This window comes from Callithrix jacchus, chromosome 15 (assembly GCF_049354715.1).
Source record: "Callithrix jacchus isolate 240 chromosome 15, calJac240_pri, whole genome shotgun sequence".
Taxonomy (NCBI): Eukaryota; Metazoa; Chordata; class Mammalia; order Primates; family Cebidae; genus Callithrix; species Callithrix jacchus.
In genome coordinates, this window is record NC_133516.1 from 92,957,648 (window position 1) to 92,977,313 (window position 19,666).

At 42.3% G+C, this 19,666-nt stretch overlaps 1 protein-coding gene across 6 annotated transcripts in view; it reads left to right on the forward strand.

The window, feature by feature from the left end:
• The first annotated feature begins 8,227 nt into the window (after window positions 1-8,227).
• The window catches only part of CEP97 (centrosomal protein 97), a 34,580-nt gene continuing 23,141 nt past the window's right edge, over window positions 8,228-19,666 (forward strand). For 4 of the 6 annotated variants that reach the window (XM_054246114.2, XM_054246115.2, XM_002758852.6 and 1 more), the window contains exons 1-6: window positions 8,228-8,333; window positions 10,187-10,329; window positions 10,972-11,130; window positions 12,423-12,524; window positions 15,350-15,463; window positions 16,011-16,177. In XM_054246114.2, the coding sequence (XP_054102089.1) occupies window positions 8,291-8,333; window positions 10,187-10,329; window positions 10,972-11,130; window positions 12,423-12,524; window positions 15,350-15,463; window positions 16,011-16,177 (728 nt within the window). In that variant the 5' untranslated portion in view covers window positions 8,228-8,290. Of the gene's footprint in view, window positions 8,334-10,186; window positions 10,330-10,971; window positions 11,131-12,166; window positions 12,189-12,422; window positions 12,525-15,349; window positions 15,464-16,010; window positions 16,178-19,666 lie in introns of those variants that run through there. The other 2 variants (XM_054246116.2, XM_054246117.2) reach the window with 2 other exon arrangements.

Below are 19,666 nucleotides of genomic sequence, written 5' to 3' on the forward strand. Positions count from 1 at the left end.
ACTTGTAATCCCAGCTACTTAGGAGGCTGTGGCAGGAGACTCACTTGAACCTGGAGGGCAGGGGCGGAGGTTGCAGTGAGCTGAGATTGTGCCATGGCACTCTAGCCTCGGCAACAAGACCTAAACTCTATCTAAAAAAAAAAAATTAATGCAAAATATCCCATTTTTTATATTGTTTATATGTTGAAATGCTAATATGAATAAATAAAATATATATTTTTCTTTTTAAAATATGGCTATTGGCCGGGCGCGGTGGCTCAAGCCTGTAATCTCAGCACTTTGGGAGGCCAAGGCAGGTGGATCACAAGGTCAAGAGATTGAGACCATCCTGGTCAACATGGTGAAACCCTGTCTTTACTAAAAATACAAAAAATTAGCTGGGCATGGTGGCGCGTGCCTGTAATCCCAGCTACTCAGGAGGCTGAGGCAGGAGAATTGCCTGAACCCAGGAGGCGGAGGTTGCGGTGAGCCGAGATCGCGCCATTGCACTCCAGCCTGGGTAACAAGAGCGAAACTCCGTCTCAAAAAAAAAAAAAAAAAGAAAATTTTAGGTTTAAGACTAGAAGCTAGAAAGAAGAGTATTATAATGGTACCTAGCAAAACATCATCACCATTGCCATTTTGACTCAAACATACTGTTCACAAGCATTTCTTATATTGTGGTTTCTTTCCATTACCATGCAATTTGGGCTCTAGTTTCTCTGGGGGCTTTTGTTAGCTATAGACACTGTAGTGATAATTTTTTGTCTGCTGCCATTATGAGAAACAAATTTTAAAAATTATTATTATTTTTTGAGACGGAGTTTTGCTCTTGTTGCCCAGGCTGGGCTGCAGTGGCACAATTTCGGCTCACCACAACCTCCAACTCCCAGGTTCAAGCGATTCTCCGGCCTCAGCTTCCCATGTAGCTGGGATTACAGCCACGCGCCACTCAGCTAGTTTTGCATTTTTTTTTTTTTTTAGTAGAGACAGAGTTTCTCCATGTTGGTCAGGCTGGTCTCAAACTCCCGACCTCAGGTGATCCACCCGCCTCAGCCTCCCAAAGTGCTGGGATTACAGGTGTGAGCCACCACACTCAGCCAAAAATTATTATTCTTTTTTTTCGAGATGAGGTCTTCCTATTTTTAGTACCATTCAGTTTTTCCTAATCACTTACAGGGCAAGAATGAAGATAAGATTTAATCTATAATTGGAGAATCAGAAGCTGCAGCTTCATGCTATGTGATTCAGGCCACATAGCCACATTCCCCTCAAGGCTGAAAGTATTTTGAAGTTCCAACAGCTTCAAGTTTACATTATTTAACTTCATACTGTGTTGCACAGGTCGTAGTGTAGGGGCAATTCACAGGCATGATCATAGGGCTCTACATCCTCAAACTCCTGGGCTCAGGTGTTCCTGTTTCAGCCTCCAGAGGAGCTGGGACTATGGTTGCATACCACTGCACCTGGCTTGGAAAACTGATTTTTCTTTTCTTTTTCTTTTTTTTCTCTTTTATTTTATTTTCTTTCAAAATATAGTATTTTGAATAGGCAAAACATTCATATGATTTTAAAATATGTAAATATATTCAGTGAAAAGTTTCTCCCCAACTCTGTCCCTCATCAATCCCTCTGTCGCATTTCCATTGGCCCTTTCCCTCAGGTAACTACAATTAATAGTTTCTTGTGGCTCCTTCCAGAGTTCTTTCTAAACACAAATATAAATATATATATATGTCTATTAAAATATTCATTAGGCTCTAATTAGGAAAATAAAATATGCATCTGGGCCAGGTGTGGTGGCTCACACCTGTAATCCTACCACTTTGGGAGACTGAGGCAGGATTGCCTGAGCCCCGGAGTTTGAGACCAGCCTGGGCAACATAGTAAGACCCCATGTCTATTAAAAAGTGAAGAAATTGTCAGATGTTGTGGCTCACTCCTGTAATCCCAGCACTTTGGGAGGCCGAGGGCTGAGGTGGGTGGATCACCTGAGGTTAGGAGTTAAAGACCAGCCTGGCCAACATGGCAAAACCCCATCTCTATTAAAAATACAAAAATAACCTGGTATGGTGGCATACACCTGTAGTCCCAGCTACTTGGGAGGCTGAGGCAGGAGAATCACTTGAACCTGGGAGGCAGAGGTTGCAGTGAGCTGAGATCACACCACTGCACTCCCGCCTAGATGACAGAGTAAGACTGTTAAAAAAAAAAAGTTAAGAAATTTTTTTTTTTTTTTTTGAGACGGAGTTTTGCTCTTGTTACCCAGACTGGAGTGCAATGGCACGATCTTGGCTCACTGCAACCTCTGCCTTCTGGGTTCAAGCAATTCTCCTGCCTCAGCCTCCCGAATACCTGGGACTACAGGCGCACGCCACCATGCCCAGCTAATTTTTGTATTTTTAGTACAGACGCGGTTTCACCTTGTTGACCAGGATGGTCTCGATCTCTTGACCTCGTGATCCACCCGCCTCGGCCTCCCAAAGTGCTGGGATTACAGGCTTGAGCCACCGTGCCCGGCCCAAGTTAAGAAATTTTTTAAAAAGTGCAGCTACTAATATTTTTAAATCAGTTATTGGAAAGCTTATTTCTTTTGTTGTTTTGTTTTTTGAGATGGAGTCTCACTCTGTCACCCATGCTGGAATATAGTGTCAGGATATCAGCTCACTGCAAACTCTGCCTCCCAGGTTCAAGCGATTCTCTTGCCTCAGCCTCCCAAGTAGCTGGGATTACAGGTGCCTGCTACCACCCCTGGCTGATTTTTTAATTTTCAGTAGAGACAGCATTTCACCATGTTGGCTAGGCTGGTCTTGAACTCCTGACCTCAGGTGATCCATCCACCTCAGCCTCCCAAAGTGCTGGGATTATGGGAGTAAGCCACCACACCCAGCCAAAAAGTTTAATATGTAGTTGCACATGGATTCAAAATTCTGGCCGGGAGTGTGGTGGCTGATGCCTGTAATCCCAGCTACTCAAGAGGCTGAGGCAGAAGAATTGCTTGAATCCAGGAGACAGAGGTTACAGTGAGTAGAGATTGTGCCAGTGCACTTCAGGCTGGGTGGCAGAGTAAGACCCTATCTCAAATAAAATAAAATAAAAAAAGTTACCCAGGTATGGTGGCAAGCACCTGTAGTCTCAGCTACTTGGTAGGCTGAGGCAGAAGGATCTCTTGAACCCGGGAGGTGGAGGTTGCATTGAGCCAAGATTGTGCCTGGGCTATGGAGCAAGACTCTGTCTCAAAAAACAAACGAATGAACAAAACCAAAATTCTGTCTGTCCTTCTTACTAGGTTGCCGGAAATTAAGAAACTAAATATAAATGCAAATAAAAATCTAAGACATCCAGTTAAATTTGAATTTCGGATAAACAACACTTTTTAAAGTATAGCTGTGTCCTAAATATTGCATAAGATGTATATTGCAACAGGAATATTTGGGACATACTTATACTAAAACATTATTCATTGTTCAACTGAAATTCATATTTAACTGGGTGTCCTTTATATTGTTTCCAACAACTGTAACATAATCTCTTGGCATCTACTTGGAGGGATTTTGTGAAAACTAGAGCTAATATATGTAAACTAGTTATCACAAAGCCTACCACATAATAGGATATAAATAATAATTATAATAACTAATAATGAGGAAAATTAATCTCATCTGGGACATCTGGATAACCTGTGAATATTGGCAATCTCTCTTTCCATGCCATAGGTCATACATAAGGAAGCAGGACCTGAAGAGTCTACACATGAATATTAATCAAGGAAGGAAATATTTATAATTTTATGCACTTGAACCTTTGCATGAATTTTTTTATTGTTAAACCAGGCATGGTGGCCCACACCTATAAGCCCAGCACTTTGGAAGGCCAAGGCAGGAGGATTGCAATATGATGAGACCTCTGCCTACAAAATAAAAGCCGGGCGAGGTGGCTCATGCCTGTAATCTCAGCACTTTGGGAGGCTGTGGCCGGTGGATCACCTGAGGCCAGCAGTTCAAAATCAGCCTGACCAACATGGAAAAACCCCATCTCTTTTTTAAAATAAAAATAAAAAATAAAAACAAATAAAAAATTAAGATTAGCCAGGTGTGGTGGTGTGCACCTGAAGTCCCAGCTACTCAGAAGGCTGAATTGGGAGAATTGTTTGAGCCGAAGAGGTGGAGGCTGGCAGTGAGCCAGGAGGATTGCACCACTGCACTCCACTCTGGGCAACAAAGCAAGACTCTGTGTTGAGGAAAAAAATTTTTTTTATTGTTAAAAAAATTTGCGGGCAGATCACGAGGTCAAAAGATCGAGACCATCCTGGCTGACATGGTGAAACCCCATCTCTACTAAAAAATACAAAAAAATTAGCTAGTTTTGGTGGTGCATGCCTATAGTCCCAGCTACTCAGGAGGCTGAGGCAGGAGAATTGCTTGAACCTGGGAGGTGGAGGTTGCAGTAAACCGAGATCATGCCACTGCACTCCAGCCTGGCGCCTGGTGACAGAGTGAGACTCTGTGTCAAAAACGAAAAAAAAAAAAATTGCATGTTTTCCAAATCTTTACAGTGTTAAAATTCTTTATATTAGTAACTTTTTCACTTTAAAACTTGAATGAAAACTTCAAAGTTATGTTCTTTCAAATATGATCATTTCAATCCTAATTAGAAAACCACCTTCATTTCCTCAAGGTAAATGTTCCAGTTTCTTGCCTACCTAGTCTCTTAACTCTGTGTTATCTAAAAACTTGTTTATAATATTCTCCTGAAACCGCTGTTGAAGGTTATCAGCCTCTATTCTTCCTTTCAATTCGTTGTTGTTATGAGCAGTTTAACCTTTCTAAAACACAAGTATCATTAAGTCAATCCCTCCCTCAAAAACAACAAATGAAAACCAGTGGGATGAATGGTGGGATGTAGGGTGAGGCCAGATTATAGTGGCCCTTGCAAGTTGAACTTCAAGTGAGAAGTTTTTGAGAGGGGAATAACATGCTAAAAGGCATTGTTTTACTTAGATTATGCCAGTGACTGTGGGCAGATGAATTAAAGATGGCAAAGATCAGGGTAATCAGCTGTTGTAGGGATCAAGTATACTGTGCTGAAAGGGAAGTCTTTCTTACAGGGCCTGGGCCTGCCAGAGAAACATTACCTTACTGAGAGGTTCATAGTTTTAATAGTTTAGGAGAATCCTAATTTAGTTGGATCCTATAGGGTATAACATTATATACAAAATAAGGCAGTTTAAAATGTAGCACTTTGATTTTAGGTGTAAAGGCTGTTATTTGAAGCACAAAAGAGTTTCTGTGCTGTAATTTTAAAGGGTTGCTGAGTCACTTGGGCATGTGAGACCTTGCCCAGGAACATCTGGCTACTCTCTTTAAGAGCTGTGACTGTACTTAGCCCCATAAAAAAAAGTCCTTTGGTCTTTTCCTGTGGATTCTAGGGCAGATGAACCAGGCAAAATAATGTTTTAGCTATTGCTGTAAACTTGCAGGAACCTGTGCTTCTTAAGTACCTTTTAAGCTTCCAGAACCTTCCTACCAAGTAATTACCTTGTGTTAGGGACGGGGCTGTGCTGCCTCAGAAAACCCCCTCCGCGCAGGCTGATCCCACCTGCTCAGGCTGACCCCACCCCCTTCTGATTGCTCTGCAGCTGCATTCCTGAACCCCTACCTAGGCGCCACATCAAGGTTGCCAGACAATTAAGCAAAGCCTAATTACAGCTATGGGGCAGCACGGGCAGCTCGAGGGATACATGTTGGTTATCCATACTTGTAAATTCCTGTTGGACACATATCTGTAAAAAATCCTGGTTTCTGTCTTTTTTTAAAGACTGCTGCCACAAAAGCCACAGGATAATATATCGTAGGTCTGTTATAAGTTAACTATCTCAGTTTGTGCCTGTTACCAGTAAATAGATTATGCCCCTCTCACCCTACATAAACCCTGGTGCTGTAAGCTCAGGGCTGCCTCCTCTGTTATGGAGCAGCCCCGCAGGTTAATAAAATTTTCTTGCCTGACTTTGAGTCTATTCTCCTTTCGCTCAGCTACCCTTACACCTTACTAAATTGGAAACAACTGTAAACCCTTTCTCCAGATCCGTACAGCCTATTCCAAGGAATAAGGGTTAACATAGGCAGTAGTCAGGCTTGCTTTGTTCTTTTTTGTTTTGAGAAAGAGTTTTGCTCTTGTTGCCCAGGCTGGAGTGCAGTGGCAGGATCTCAGTTCACTGCAACCTCTGCCTCCTAGGTTCAAGTGATTCTCCTGCCTCAGCCTCCCAAGTAGCTGGGATTACAGTCATGTGCCACCATTTTGTATTTTTAGTAGAGATGGGGTTTCGCCACGTTGGCCCGGCTGGTTTTGAACCCCTAGTCTCAGGTGATCCACCCCCCTCGGCCTCCCAAAGTGCTGGAATTACAGGGTTAGCCACCTCACCTGACCTTGCTTTGTTCTTACACATAAAGTAAGATTGTGTTCTCTAGGTAAGGAGTTTCTTGGTTATAAGGAAAAATAATCTTACTCTTAATTTCCTCTTCAGAACTAGGAAATTTGTCTTTAGACTAAAACAGCAGGAAACAAGATTGGAAAGGAGTGAAAAAAAGTGTAGAGAGATAGGAGAACCCAGGAAAGAGGGAATGCTCAGAGAATCCAGTGCTTGGAAATCTAGAAGCATGAGTTACTAGATTTTCCCAAGCAAAAATAATCAGACTTTGGTGTTTGCTGTTTCATAAAGAGAGGAGTTCAAAATAAAGGTTGCAAGAGGAAATGGGAGAGTCGGTAGTAGAAAGCAGAAGCTCTTTTCGTTTACTGTTTAGTTTCTTCCTTTTTTTTTTCTTTCTTTCATTTTTTTGAGGCGGAGTCTCGGTTTGTCGCCAGGCTGGAGTGCAGTGGCGTGATCTCTACTCACTGCAGCCTCCGCCTCCCAGCTTCAAGCGTTTCTCCTGCCTCAGCCTTCCGAGTAGCTGGGACTACAGGTGCGCGCTAGTTTCTCACTTCCTGTGAGCACTACTTTGTTATCTCCTGCAGCCTGTGTTAATGTCTTCACCTTTTGCTTTTCAACTGTTCAGAGTCTACCCATCAAAAGATGGGTACATTTCACTTCTTCTATTAGGTCTTCACTGAAGATTTCAGATTCTATTTCTTTCTCCATTCCCTGAAATCTTACTGAGTTCAATCACAATCACACCATTTAGCATATAATAGATGTATCAAAAGAGGGGCGGCTCATGTTTGTAATCTCAACATTTTGAGGGACTGAGGCGGAAGGGTCACTTGAGCTCACGATTTCAAGGCCAGGTTGGGTAAAAAAAAAAAAAAATAGTCTCTTAAAAAAAAAGTGTGAGCCTGCTTCCTTTCAACTAGGCAAACTAATTCTTGAAGTTGGAAACTATATATATATATATATATATATATTTTTTTTTTTTTTTTTTTTTTTTTGAGATGGAGTTTTGCTCTCGTTGCCCAGGCTGGAGTGCAATGGCCCGATCTAGGCTCATTGCAACCTCCGCCCCCCGGGTTCAAGTGATTCCCCTGCCTCAGCCTCCGGAGTAGCTGAAATTACAGGCATGTGCCACCATGCCCGGCTAATTTTGTATTTTTAGTAGAGACGGGGTTTCTCCATGTTGGACAGGTTGGTCTCGAACCTCAGGTGATCCGCTTTCGTCGGCCTCCCTAAGTGCTGGGATTACAGGCATGAGGCACCGAGCCCGGCCTGGAGACTATATTTTAAACTTATTTTGAATACCCCCTGGAAAAGCTCTTGGTTCATACTTATAGCCCTAAGTCAAAAGATTTGTCAAAGATTCAAGAACAATCACTTAAAAATACTGTATAAAAGTTTCTATTTCAGCATGCTTTACTTTTACTTCAATAAATTCTCAAATAAATTGCATTCACTTTTATGATCTCAACAAGATCGCTCATTCCTATAGCGGAGTTGAAGTTTCAGCTTATTCACAATCATCAGAAGAACGGAGTAGTTCCCACAGACTTCCAGCAATGAGCTGTCAAATTCAGTCTGCATTAAGTAGTCTCCTTACAATCGTCCCGACGGTAAAAGTATGAAATCCCGCAAACACCTGGACAAGGAAGTCAAATGACCATCAAATAAAACAGTTAACTCATGTCAAGCGAGTGGACCAGGTTGCCTGAGCTCACTACTCTCAAATTCTAACTCCGGCTTCACATCATTAGGCGTAAGCAGCCAATTGGGCCGTCTGGGAGCCGTGCATCCTGGGAGTTATAGTTTCCGGCTCCCTCCTTCAGACTACAAGCTCTACAGAGCCGCGGGAGGACGGTTGCCTGGTATTATCAGCAAGCAGCAAGTATGGCGGTGGCGCGCGTGGACGCGGGTTTGCCTCCCGGAGAAGGTAAGGTGATGCCTGCCCCTGAGACCTAAAGTTTACTCCATGGAGCTGAATTAAATAGTGGAGAAGAGAAAGCCTAGGTTTAGAGATGAGTTCTGGACCAGTTCTTTTGATGTGGGGCTGTGGTCGTCGCGGAGGCGCTCTACCCTCTGGGAGTTGTAGTTCGCATGCGATGCCCAGCTCTCCGGCATCGCGGTGAGGGCCGAGGCGGGGACTACAGCCCCCAGAAGCCTTCGCGCGGCCTGGCGCCCTGGCTCCCGCGCTCCCGATGCTGAGTAGGCGATGGGTTTCGGGCTGAGATGACCTTTCTTGGCCATTTACTTTGAGTCCTGGGTGCCTAAGCGAAATGTTTGGGATCTCCGTCTTTTGGTTCACACATCCCCCTTTCTCCTTGGTTTCCGGAATGTTCAGGAAAACCTACCTTCAGAGACCGCTGCCTAGACTGACTTTGAACCCTTCCTCGGAGGTGGCCAGTGGCTTGATAAAATCTGGGGGGGTGATCCCACAGTTCTGTACTCCTTGTTCTGCACAGGGGTCCTAGGATCGAGTTTGGTCGCTGCCCAGTAGAGCACAGGAGTGTGTGGGTGCTTCCATGGCCTGAAGATACCTCTTTGGGGAGCCGGACGCGAGCTCCTTTTGTTTTGGTTACGGCTCCGAGGCTTGGCAGCAGTCAGTCCTCTAAATCGGAGACAGGGCCCAGGGGTCGAGGCCCGTCTTCACGGTTTAGACCAGGAGTGCATTTTCTGGGAGCCGTAAATTCTTGCGGAAAGAGCTGGTGGAACCCTCAGAGCTGTTTTCGACCTCTTGGAATTGTGTACAAAGGCTGTGCACTTTTCTGAGACAGCACACAGCTTTCACCAAATTTTCAGAGGGGCTAACGATTCCTCACATGCTAAGAGCCATTAGACAATGGGAAAACATTGAAATCCTCCAGGAGAGCAGTCTGGCATAATTATTTCTGCAGTAGTCCTAATCTGGCTATAAATTCGAAATTGGCAGTTTCTCTGTCCCCGCCCTCTTTTGGAGATCGGCTTTTCTTAAGCCCCACCTCTCTAGCTCACCAGGGCTGCTTAACTGTTAATAGCAGTTAACACTGACAGAGCACTTTTTATGACCCAGACTGTGTTCTCAGTGCTTTATTTATTTATTTTTATTTTTTTAACATTAGCTCATTTTCTCTGTAGAACTACATTTATAAGGCAGGTATTACCCCATTTTACAGAGTAGAAAAGTGAGCCCCAAAGAAATCAATAATTTGCCTACTACACCACAGTAGTTAACTGGTGGAGGCAGAGTTTGCACGTCTATGGTATACTAAAGTGCTTTATTGAGTGCCCTGTGCCAGGAAAGGGGCTAAGTGCTGTTCATGATTTCCTTTAAATTCCCATGTCGAGCTAGTGAAATAGGTATATTATCCTATTTTATGGGCGAATTAGTTGAACTATACTTTGATTTTCAAAATCACAGTTTGGGCACTTTAGGATATATTGGTAGTTGGGCTGTAAGCTGGTGGATTGCAGTCAAAGGTTTAGTAACATTTAAACAATAGTATCATTACTTAGGCACAACAAATGGAAGTAATCGTTCATATTTAGATGTGAAGATTTCCAAAGTATATCATACAAACTCGAGGAGAATATCACAAATCTAGTTTTAATTTGATATTTCTGAAGAAAAATGAGTAATCCAGTCTGGTCATTTAGAACTCAAGATTGCTTTAATTTTACAGTGTTGATATTTGTTATGCTCTACTGTTTTTTAACTTGAAATGTATAGAGATTTTATAGTTCTACCCCTATGGTCAGCTGTTGTAGAAGTTTTATCTGTGTTTTCTAACACTTCTGTTTCTTTTCAAGGATCAGTGGTCAATTGGTCAGGGCAGGGACTACAGAAATTAGGTCCAAATTTACCTTGTGAAGCTGATATTCACACTTTGATTCTCGATAAAAATCAGATTATTAAACTGGAAAATCTGGAGAAATGCAAACGATTGATACAGGTGGGTATTGCAGTTTGGGAAGTGGTTACATAGGACCAATTTATTATTAAACAAAACAATAAAATAACCTGACTAAAAGTAACTGTGCAGGCCTAAAAAGCAGTAATTGTTGCCTTAAATTTTTACATGACAGTTTCTTCTGAAGATGAACATACATGTACTACATTGAGAGTAGATTAGGAAAAGAAGCATTGTTAAGAAAAGGAAGCATTTTATGTTGGCAAAATACTGGGTTACTAAAGTAACCTTTTTTCATGATGGAGGCAAGTAGTTCATTCATTCCTTCATTCAATAGTTACTGAGTCCCACTTATATGTCGGGTACTGTATTAAGTTTTGACTGGAGAGAGTGTAAGAACCCTATTCCATAGAACTTACATTCTCAAATTGTTGCTGTGTTAAAAATGTCTCCGTAGTGGGAGGAGGTCTGATCACTGAGCTTTCTCTGCATTTTCTGTTGCTCAGGGACAATAACAAAAAACTGATAGTCATATTAGAATCTTTAGACAATGTATGTGAAATATACAAAAGGAGTTTGTCTGTTTGAGAGTGTTTGGCTGTCTGAATAAACCTTTTAAGTCACCTGAAGGTGAAATATATTCTATATATTATTCCTAAAACTAACATTGTTTCCTTTTCACAGTTATCAGTGGCCAATAATCGGCTGGTTCGGATGATGGGTGTGGCCAAACTGACATTGCTTCGTGTATTAAATTTGCCTCATAATAGCATTGGCTATGTGGAAGGGCTAAAGGAACTAGTGTGTCTGGAGTGGCTGAATTTGGCAGGAAATAATCTTAAGGTGAATGGTTTCTTTTTTGTTTACAAAACTATTCTGCATAAAAAAATTCAAGCAATGTAGAAATAAGCCAAATTAAAAAGTGAAAGTACCCACTCCCACTCCCCAGGGATAATCTCTGTTAAACCAAAAATAAATTTTATTTTGAAACATATAATAAGGTATAATTTTTTTTAAATGTTAACAAAGAATCTATATTGTACTAAAGAAAAGTCGATCAAACCATAGAGTGTTTAGGAAGGAGACTATACCATGATGAATTAAGCTTTAAGTAGATGTTTAATGCTATAATGGAGAATATACAGTTTTAAAAGTCAGGAGATCTGAATTCTGGTCCTACTTCCACCACTTAGTAACTGTGTAATTTTGGGTAAATTAATACATATTTCTGTGTCTTATTTTTTGACATGCTAGCTGAGAGGACTAGATTAAATGATACTAATAGCTGCCTCTTATTAATCCATTAATGTATATGAGCTACTGTTCTAAGCATTCATCTCTATTAACTTACTTGATCTCATGGCAGTATATGAAGTAGATATAGATATGCCTGTTATAAAGGCGAGGAAAGTGAAGCACAGAGAAGTTAAGTAACTTGCTTGAGGTTACACAGCTAGGAAGTTGCAGGGCCAGAATGTAAATCCAGGCTGTTTGGTCTCAATCTAAAGTTGTAAACTCTGTTCTATACCAAACGTCATATATTATTACTATGATTTCTTTTTCTTTTTTTTTTTTTTCTGAGACAGAGTTTTGTTCTTGTTGCCAGGCTAGAGTACAGTGGCATGCTCTCAGCTCACTGTAACCTCTGCCTCCTGGGTTCAAGTGATTCTTCTGCCTCAGCCTCCTGAATAGCTGGGATTACAGGCACTGCCACCATGCCTGACTAATCTTTTATATTTTTTTTAGTAGAGATGGGTTTCACCATGTTGGCAAGGCTGGTCTTGAACTCCTGACTTCAGATGATCTGCCCACTTCAGCCTCCCAAAGTGCTGGGATTACAGGCGTGAGCCACAGTGCCTGGCGATTACTAAGGTTTCTTCAAGCTGTAAATATCTTGGATGGTATGAACCATTTGGTAGCCCTGTACTCATAGAGAGATAATGAAAGTATAAGTTTACAACATGACAATCTACTAAATTCTGTTAGTACTGCCCCCTTTTCTCTTGCTAAGTTTTTCTACTCTGCTTCTAATAATAAGAGGAGGCCAGACACTCTTTCAGCTACAAAAAACTAGGGAATAATTTTATGTTTTGATTTTGTTTTCATTAAATAATGTGATGCTTTTCTTGTGATAGGCCATGGAACAGATCAATAGCTGCACAGCTCTACAGCATCTCGATTTATCAGATAATAACATATCTCAGATAGGTGATCTATCTAAATTGGTATCCCTGAAAGTAAGTATGTTTTCTATGTCATTTGTTAAGTTTTATACCAAAATACCAAGAGGAAGTAATCTTATTGACCTAAAATTAGCCTACTGTATATGAACAGATTTTTTTTTTTATGATAAGAATTATGGGCTGGGCATGGTGGGTCATGCCTGAAATCCCAGAACTTTGGGAGGCTGTGGCTTGTGGATGGCTTGAGCTCAGGAGTTTGAGACCTGCCTGGGCAACATGGCAAAGCTCCATCTCTACTAAAAATACAAAAAATTAGTGGGGCATCGTGATGTGGGACTGTAGTCCCAGCTACTCAGCTGAGGCAGGATTGCTTGAGCCCAGGAGGTGGAGGTTACAGTGACCTGAAATTGGGCCATGACACTCTAGCCTGGGCAACAGAGTGAGACTCTGTCTCAAAAAAAAAAAAAAAAAAAAAGGGAAATAAGGAATTATGTTAGAACGCCAGAAATCAAGTATGGAACTTTTCGTTGTTAGTTCTGTAACTGATTTATTTGATGTGAAACTGGTCATTGTAGTTAAGGTTAATTTTACTGACAGTTTTCTGAACATGATGGAATTCCCTCTTTGCCCAACCAACCAATGCTAGTTGTACATAGTACGTAATCTTTGGTGACGTTGAGATTCATCATTCCTGAATTTGAGTCTGTCTTCATTTTTGAGACAGAGTCTTGCTCTGTCACCCAGGCTGGAGTGTAGTGGTTTGATCTCACTTGACCTCCCAGGATTAAGGAATCCTCTCACCTCTGCCTCCCAAGTAGCTAGGACCATAGGCATGTGTACATCACCACACCTAGCTAATTGTTTGGGTTTTTGTAGAGATAAGATCTTTTTTGTTGTTGTTGTTGTTCTTTTTTGAGATGGAGTTCTGCTCTGTCACTCAGGCTGGAGTGTAGTTATGCAGTCTCGGCTCACTTCAACCTCTGCTTCCTGGGTTCAAGTGATTCGTCTTCAGCCTCCTGAGTAGCTGGGATTATAAGCGCCTGCCACCACACCTGGCTAATTTTTATATTGTTAGTAGAGACGGAGTTTCACCATGTTGGCCAGGCTGATCTTGAACTCCTGACCTCACATGATCCTCTTGCCTTGGCCTCCCACAGTGTTGGGATTACAAATGTGAGCCACTGCACCTGGCCAGAGATGAGATCTTACTCTGTTGTCCAGACTGGTCTCAAACTCCTGGACTCATGCAGTCCTCCTGTCTCAGCCTCTCAAAGTGCTAGGATTACATGTGTGAGCCACCAAGCTGGCTAAGTCTTTTTTTTTTTTTTTTTGATTCAGAATTACTATTTTTAAAGTAATAGGTATTAGTTAATTATCAAAATTAGTTTCACTTAAAAAAATAAACATGTAAGGCTGGGCTCAGTGTCTCACACATGTAATCCTAGAACTTTGGGAGGCCGAGGCGGGTGGATCAGAAGGTCAGGAGATTGAGACCATCCTGGCCAACATGGTGAAACCCCATCTCTACTAAAATACAAAAAACTAACCAGGCATGGTGGCACGAGCCTGTAGTCCCAGCTACTCGGGAGACTGAGTCAGGAGAATCAACTGAAGCTGGGAGTCGGAGGTTGCAGTCAGCCGAGATCGCGCCACTGCACTCTAGCCTGGTGACAGAGCAAGATTCCATCTCAAAAAACAAACCCAACAAAAAACATGTAGCATATAGCACTTTTTATGGAGGGGAATGTATCATGCAGTCAAATAAGTAACAGTTGAAATCATAGTCTTAAAAAACATATGTAGGACATTTTAAATATTGTTGCCTCATTGGATATTATTAGCATCAGATATATTCATTAAGCCCTAGAAGCAGTATCTTAGTTCAGCTTTTCCCAGATCTTTAGGAGAAATCATTTTTAGCAATAATTATTCTAAACAATTATATGTAGCCAGATGCTGTCCTGATAGATGCTGAGAGAATTCAAATGAGCTAAAGATGATTGAATGTTTTTTTTTCCCTGGAATAGAAGCACGTTTATCTGATCAGAATCCTGGGTGTTCAGTTTTGAGTTTATTCTTGTTTGTTGCTGACTTAATGTGAGTCAGCTTCGTCTGAAAGTAACACATTCTACCTTCCTCTAGTTTTTAGTTACCTAGAGAATACAGTTGCAAATATGGGTTGTAGGTTATCGCTCTCTTTTTTAGAAAATTTACTTTATATGTGGTTGTTTTTATGCCTTTTTTTTTTTTTTAACTTGAGACACCAGAGTCTTGCTGTCACCCAGGCTTGAGTGCAGTGGTGCAATCATGGCTTACTGCAGCCTCAGCCTCCTGGTCCCAAGCGATCCTCCTACCTCAGCACTCCCTAGTAGCTGGGACTACAGGTGCACCCCATCATGCCTGGCTAATTTTTTGATTTTTAGTAGGGAAAAGGTCTCACTAATGTTGCCCAGGCTGGTCTCAAACTCCTGGGCTCAAGCGGTCTTCCCTCCTTGGCCTCCCGCAATGCTGGGATTATAGGCAAGAGCCACCACATGTGGCCTCTATTTTGATATTTTAAAAGAAACTGAACAAGTATGTTAGAAATTGCTCAGTGTCTCATAACGTAAATCTCATAGCATGCCTAGTTGCCATGCCAACAATGTGTTTTAAGGCAAATCTTTAAAGTATCTGGGGCTTAGGATGCTGGTACGGAAACAGAGAGTTGGACCAGAAGAACATCAAGGACCCTTCTAGCATTAACAGTCTCTGATTTGTGTGATGAGAAATATAATAAAGTAGATTCTTTTATTCTTACATTTGCCATTTTGGTGTTGTCACAATAGGCCAATTTATTTGTAATCTTTTTATTTGTAATTCATACTGTTTTTACTTTCAAGACCCTGCTTTTACATGGAAACATCATCACCTCTCTTAGAATGGCACCTGCTTACCTACCCAGAAGTCTTGCTATACTTTCTTTGGCAGAAAATGAAATCCGAGACTTAAATGAGGTAAAATTTGAGGGTATTTTGTGAGATTCAGGAAGCTGGAAAGTCCAGGAAAGACACTGGAGAGGGTTGTGAGCTTGCTTTTAGATTGTGAACAGCTTAGAAGAAAGTTCCCTTCAGATGAAGTGTTTGCCTCTAGATGATCGTTAGTTTTCTTTCCACTTTTCCTTAGTGTCAGTGGGTCATTAAGATCTAATTTCCTTTGGAAAGTTGTAATTATCATTCCATTGGGAAGTGATTGGTGGTAGAGGGACATCTGCCTCATAAGGGTTTATACGACTCCCTGTCCAACTTTCCTGGCTGCTGTGATGTTTTCAAAATAGGGTTCTTTCTGCTAGGAAACTGTGCTGATACTTGCTAAGGGATTTTGTGCAGCAGGGACGGATGGCTATATTGTTGAAATTTTGGAAGTCAGTGGGTACTTGTGACTTTTCAGAACAAGAGGGAAATTATCACATTCTCAAATGCTGCCAAAGATGTGTAATCAGTGGAAAGCTTGCGCTTGACACTGAATAGTCCTTTTGTTCAACAAAGTTATCTTTTGTTCCAGATCTCTTTTCTGGCATCCTTAACTGAATTGGAGCAGTTGTCGATTATGAACAATCCTTGTGTGATGGCAGCACCTTCCATCCCAGGATTTGACTATCGGCCGTACATCGTCAGCTGGTGCTTAAACCTCAGAGTCCTAGATGGATATGTGATTTCTCAGAAGGAAAGGTGAACATGCCCTCTTTAACAACATGACAAATGTTACTGAAAGACCATTTCTAGTTTACTACAGATTAATAGAGTAGTATTTCTTCATATGTGCATTTAGAAATTAAGAGTATTACTGTAGTCATATAGCAGACTATGTGCTGGTCACTTAGGATTTTCTGTCATTTCTAAAAAAGGATAAGAAATCAATATTGGCCCGGTGCAGTGGCTCATGCTTGTAATCCTCACGCTTTAGAAAGCCGAGGCAGGAGGATCGCTTGAGCCCAGGAGTTTGAGACCAGCCTGGGCAATACAGGGAGACTGCATCTCTAAAAAAAAAAAATAATAATTAGCTGGGCATGGTGGTACACATCTGTAGTCCTAGCTACTTAGGAAGCTGAGGTGGGAGGATTGCTTGAGCCCAGGAATTTAAAGTTGCAGTGAGTTATGGTTGTGCCATTGCACTCTACCTTGGGTGACAGACAGATACTCTATCTCTGACAAAAAAAAGAAAAGAAATCTTAGCCCCGGAGGTTGGAGCTAGTAGTCTTAGTGCCCTACATACAACAATTTGATTTCTAAAAGTTCTTTTGTTAATCAGTTGTTTGGAGCTTGGAACACTTTTGCATAGAAACCATCATGTTTTAGAACCTATGTAGGGTCTCAGATCATTGTCACAAAAGCTGTGATCTATTAATCTACCAGGGCCGTATTTTTATTCATTTTATTTTCTATTTATCATCTAACGCCAAGTCACATAGGGCAGTATTAGTCATATCTTCGAATTCTCCAAATACTCATTATAATGGTAATTCTGGGAAAATGCAGAGTTTTAATTTGGAACTGGTAGCATACATGGTGATTGGTCCTCTCCCCTGCTTTTTTTTTTTGAGATGGAGTTTCGCTCTTGTTGCCCAGGCAGTTGTGCCATTGGAGTACAATGGCACAGTCTTGGCTCACCACAATCTCCACCTCCTGGGTTCAAGTGATTCTCCTGCCTCAGCCTCCTGAGTAGCTGGGATTACAGGTATGCACCACCAGGCCTGGCTAATTTTGTATTTTTAGTAGAGATGGGTTTCTTCATGTTAGTCAGGCTGGTCTCCGAACTCCTGCCCTCAGGTGGTCTGCCTGCCTTGGCATCCCAAAGTGCTGGGATTATAGGCATGAGCCACCGCACCTGGCCAGGTCCTCCCCTTCTTATACCTGTGAAGTGGCAGAAGTGAGAATTCCCGATCTGTAGATCATTGATAGTTTCTGTGGCTTGGATCTGGGACTCCTGCAGAATGGAGTCTTCTGGATCCTGACACATGATCAGTGGAATCAGAGCTTCAGGGGAGGTAAGGAACTAGGATATGGGAAAGATGGAGTGGAATTGGGATAGTGAGAGTTGAGATTACTTTATTCTCTCTACTATGTTTCATTTCACTTTTTCCTCTCAGTACATTCACGCATGCATTCATGGACTCAACACATACATACTCCCTCACCATTTTTGTTCTTCTCTACTATGGACTATAGTTATTTGAAGAGTTTCCTGATGGGAGGATGGGTTGTAGATTACAGACAGCATCTCTATTCTCTGTCTCTCTGCCGTTTTGCTTAGTTTCTGAGTAAAGCAGGGGCTGTGAGGAATGGCAGCCAGGTGCTAGATTGTGGTGGTGCTGGTGTAGGGTGAGGGACATGTCAGGTCTAGTTTGCCTACAAGAAAGGGTGGCTTTTTCTTTTTTCTGCTGTGAGTGTTGCTCTGAGAGTAAACCTTACTTTGTTTCAAACTGTGACTAGTTCTCGATCTGGAATATAGGTCTACTTGGATTATCCTCTCCACAGTTGTTGACTTTTTCTATGGGAGTAGGACTGGCAACATTTTCATGTCTGAGAGGCAGCATGGTGATGTGGGCAGAGATAAAGGTTTGATGTGAAGAGAGACCCACAAAGAGAGGTGAGACCTGGTTAGGAGAGACAAGGGAAGGCTTCACTTCTTTCTCTGCTACCTGTTAGCTTTGTGGCCTTGTCAGGTTCCTTAGTGCTTTCTGAGCCAGTTTCCTCATCTGTAAAATGTGAATAGCAGTACTATCTAGCTTTCATGGATGTTAGGATTAAGGATGATGTATAGAACATAGAACTGGTCATATAGTAGGTGATTAATAAATGATAATTATATAAGGATAGAGACTAAAGGTCAAAGAGTTTGTTGAAACTAAAGAGACTGTTAAGGCAGAAAATATTTGTTGATTGGGTAAATAATAATACAAAAATCTATGTTGCTATACTGTGGAAATAGTTTTAATCCAAGTGACTTTAAGGTGAACTTGAATATTTTTTTAACTTTCTCCATAATGCTACGCAAACATTTAATTTCAGAGACTTCAGGAGATTGGGAAGAATGGACTCCCACCTGGGGTAGTCTCCCTCTCTGTGGTTGTCTTGCACTAAAGAAGTGTTGCGGGGTGGCTGGCAAGTTGGCCAAATAGGAGCAACTCCATCTGTAGCTCCCAGTAAGATCAATGCAGAAAGTGGGTGATTTCTGCATTTCCAACTGAGATACCCAGCTTATCTCACTGGGACTGGTTAGACAGTGGGAGCAGCCCACGGAGGGCGAGCCAAAGCAGGGTGGGGTGTTGCCTCTTCTGGGAAGCTCAAGGAGTCGAGGAACTCCCTCCCCTACCCAAGGGAAGCCATGAGGGACTGAGCCGGGAGGAACAGTGTACTCCGGCTCAGATGCTATGCTTTTCCCACAGTCTGCAGCCTGCAGACCAGGAGATTCCCTCCGGTGTCTACACCACGAGGGCCCTGGGTTTCAAATGCAAAACTGGGTGGCCATTTGGGCAGACACTGAGCTAGCTGCAGCAGTTTTTTTTTCATACCTAGTGGTGCCTGGAATGCCAGAAAGACAGAACTGTTCACTCCCCTGGAAAGGGGGCTAAAGCCAGGGAGCCAAGTGGTCTAGCTCAGCGCATCCCACCCCAACGGACCCCAGCAAGCTAAGAGCCACTGGCTTGAAATTCTCACTGCTGGCACAGCAGTCTGAAGTCGACTTGGGAAGCTCAAGCTTGGTAGGGGGTAGGGCATCTGCCATTACTGAGGATTGAGCAGGTGGTTTTCCCTTCACAGTGTAAACAAATCCTCCGGGAAGTTTGAGCTGGGCAGAGCCCACTGCAGCTCCTCAAAACTGCTGTAGCCAGACTGCCTCTCTAGATTCTTCTCTCTGGGCACGGAATCTCTGAAAGAAAGGCAGCAGCCCCAGTCAGGGGCTTATAGTTCAAATTCTCATCTCCCTGGGACAGAGCACCTAGGGGAAGGGTTGTCTGTGGCTACAGCTTCAGCAGACTTAAACATTCCTGCCTGCTGGCTCTGAAGAGAGCAGTGGATCTCCCAGCACAGCGCTCAAGTTCTGCTAAGGGACAGACTGCCTCTTCAAGTGGGTCCCTGACCACCGTGCCTCCTGACTAGGAGACACCTCTCAGCAGAGGTCGATAGACACTTCATATAGGAGAGCTCCAGCTGGCATCT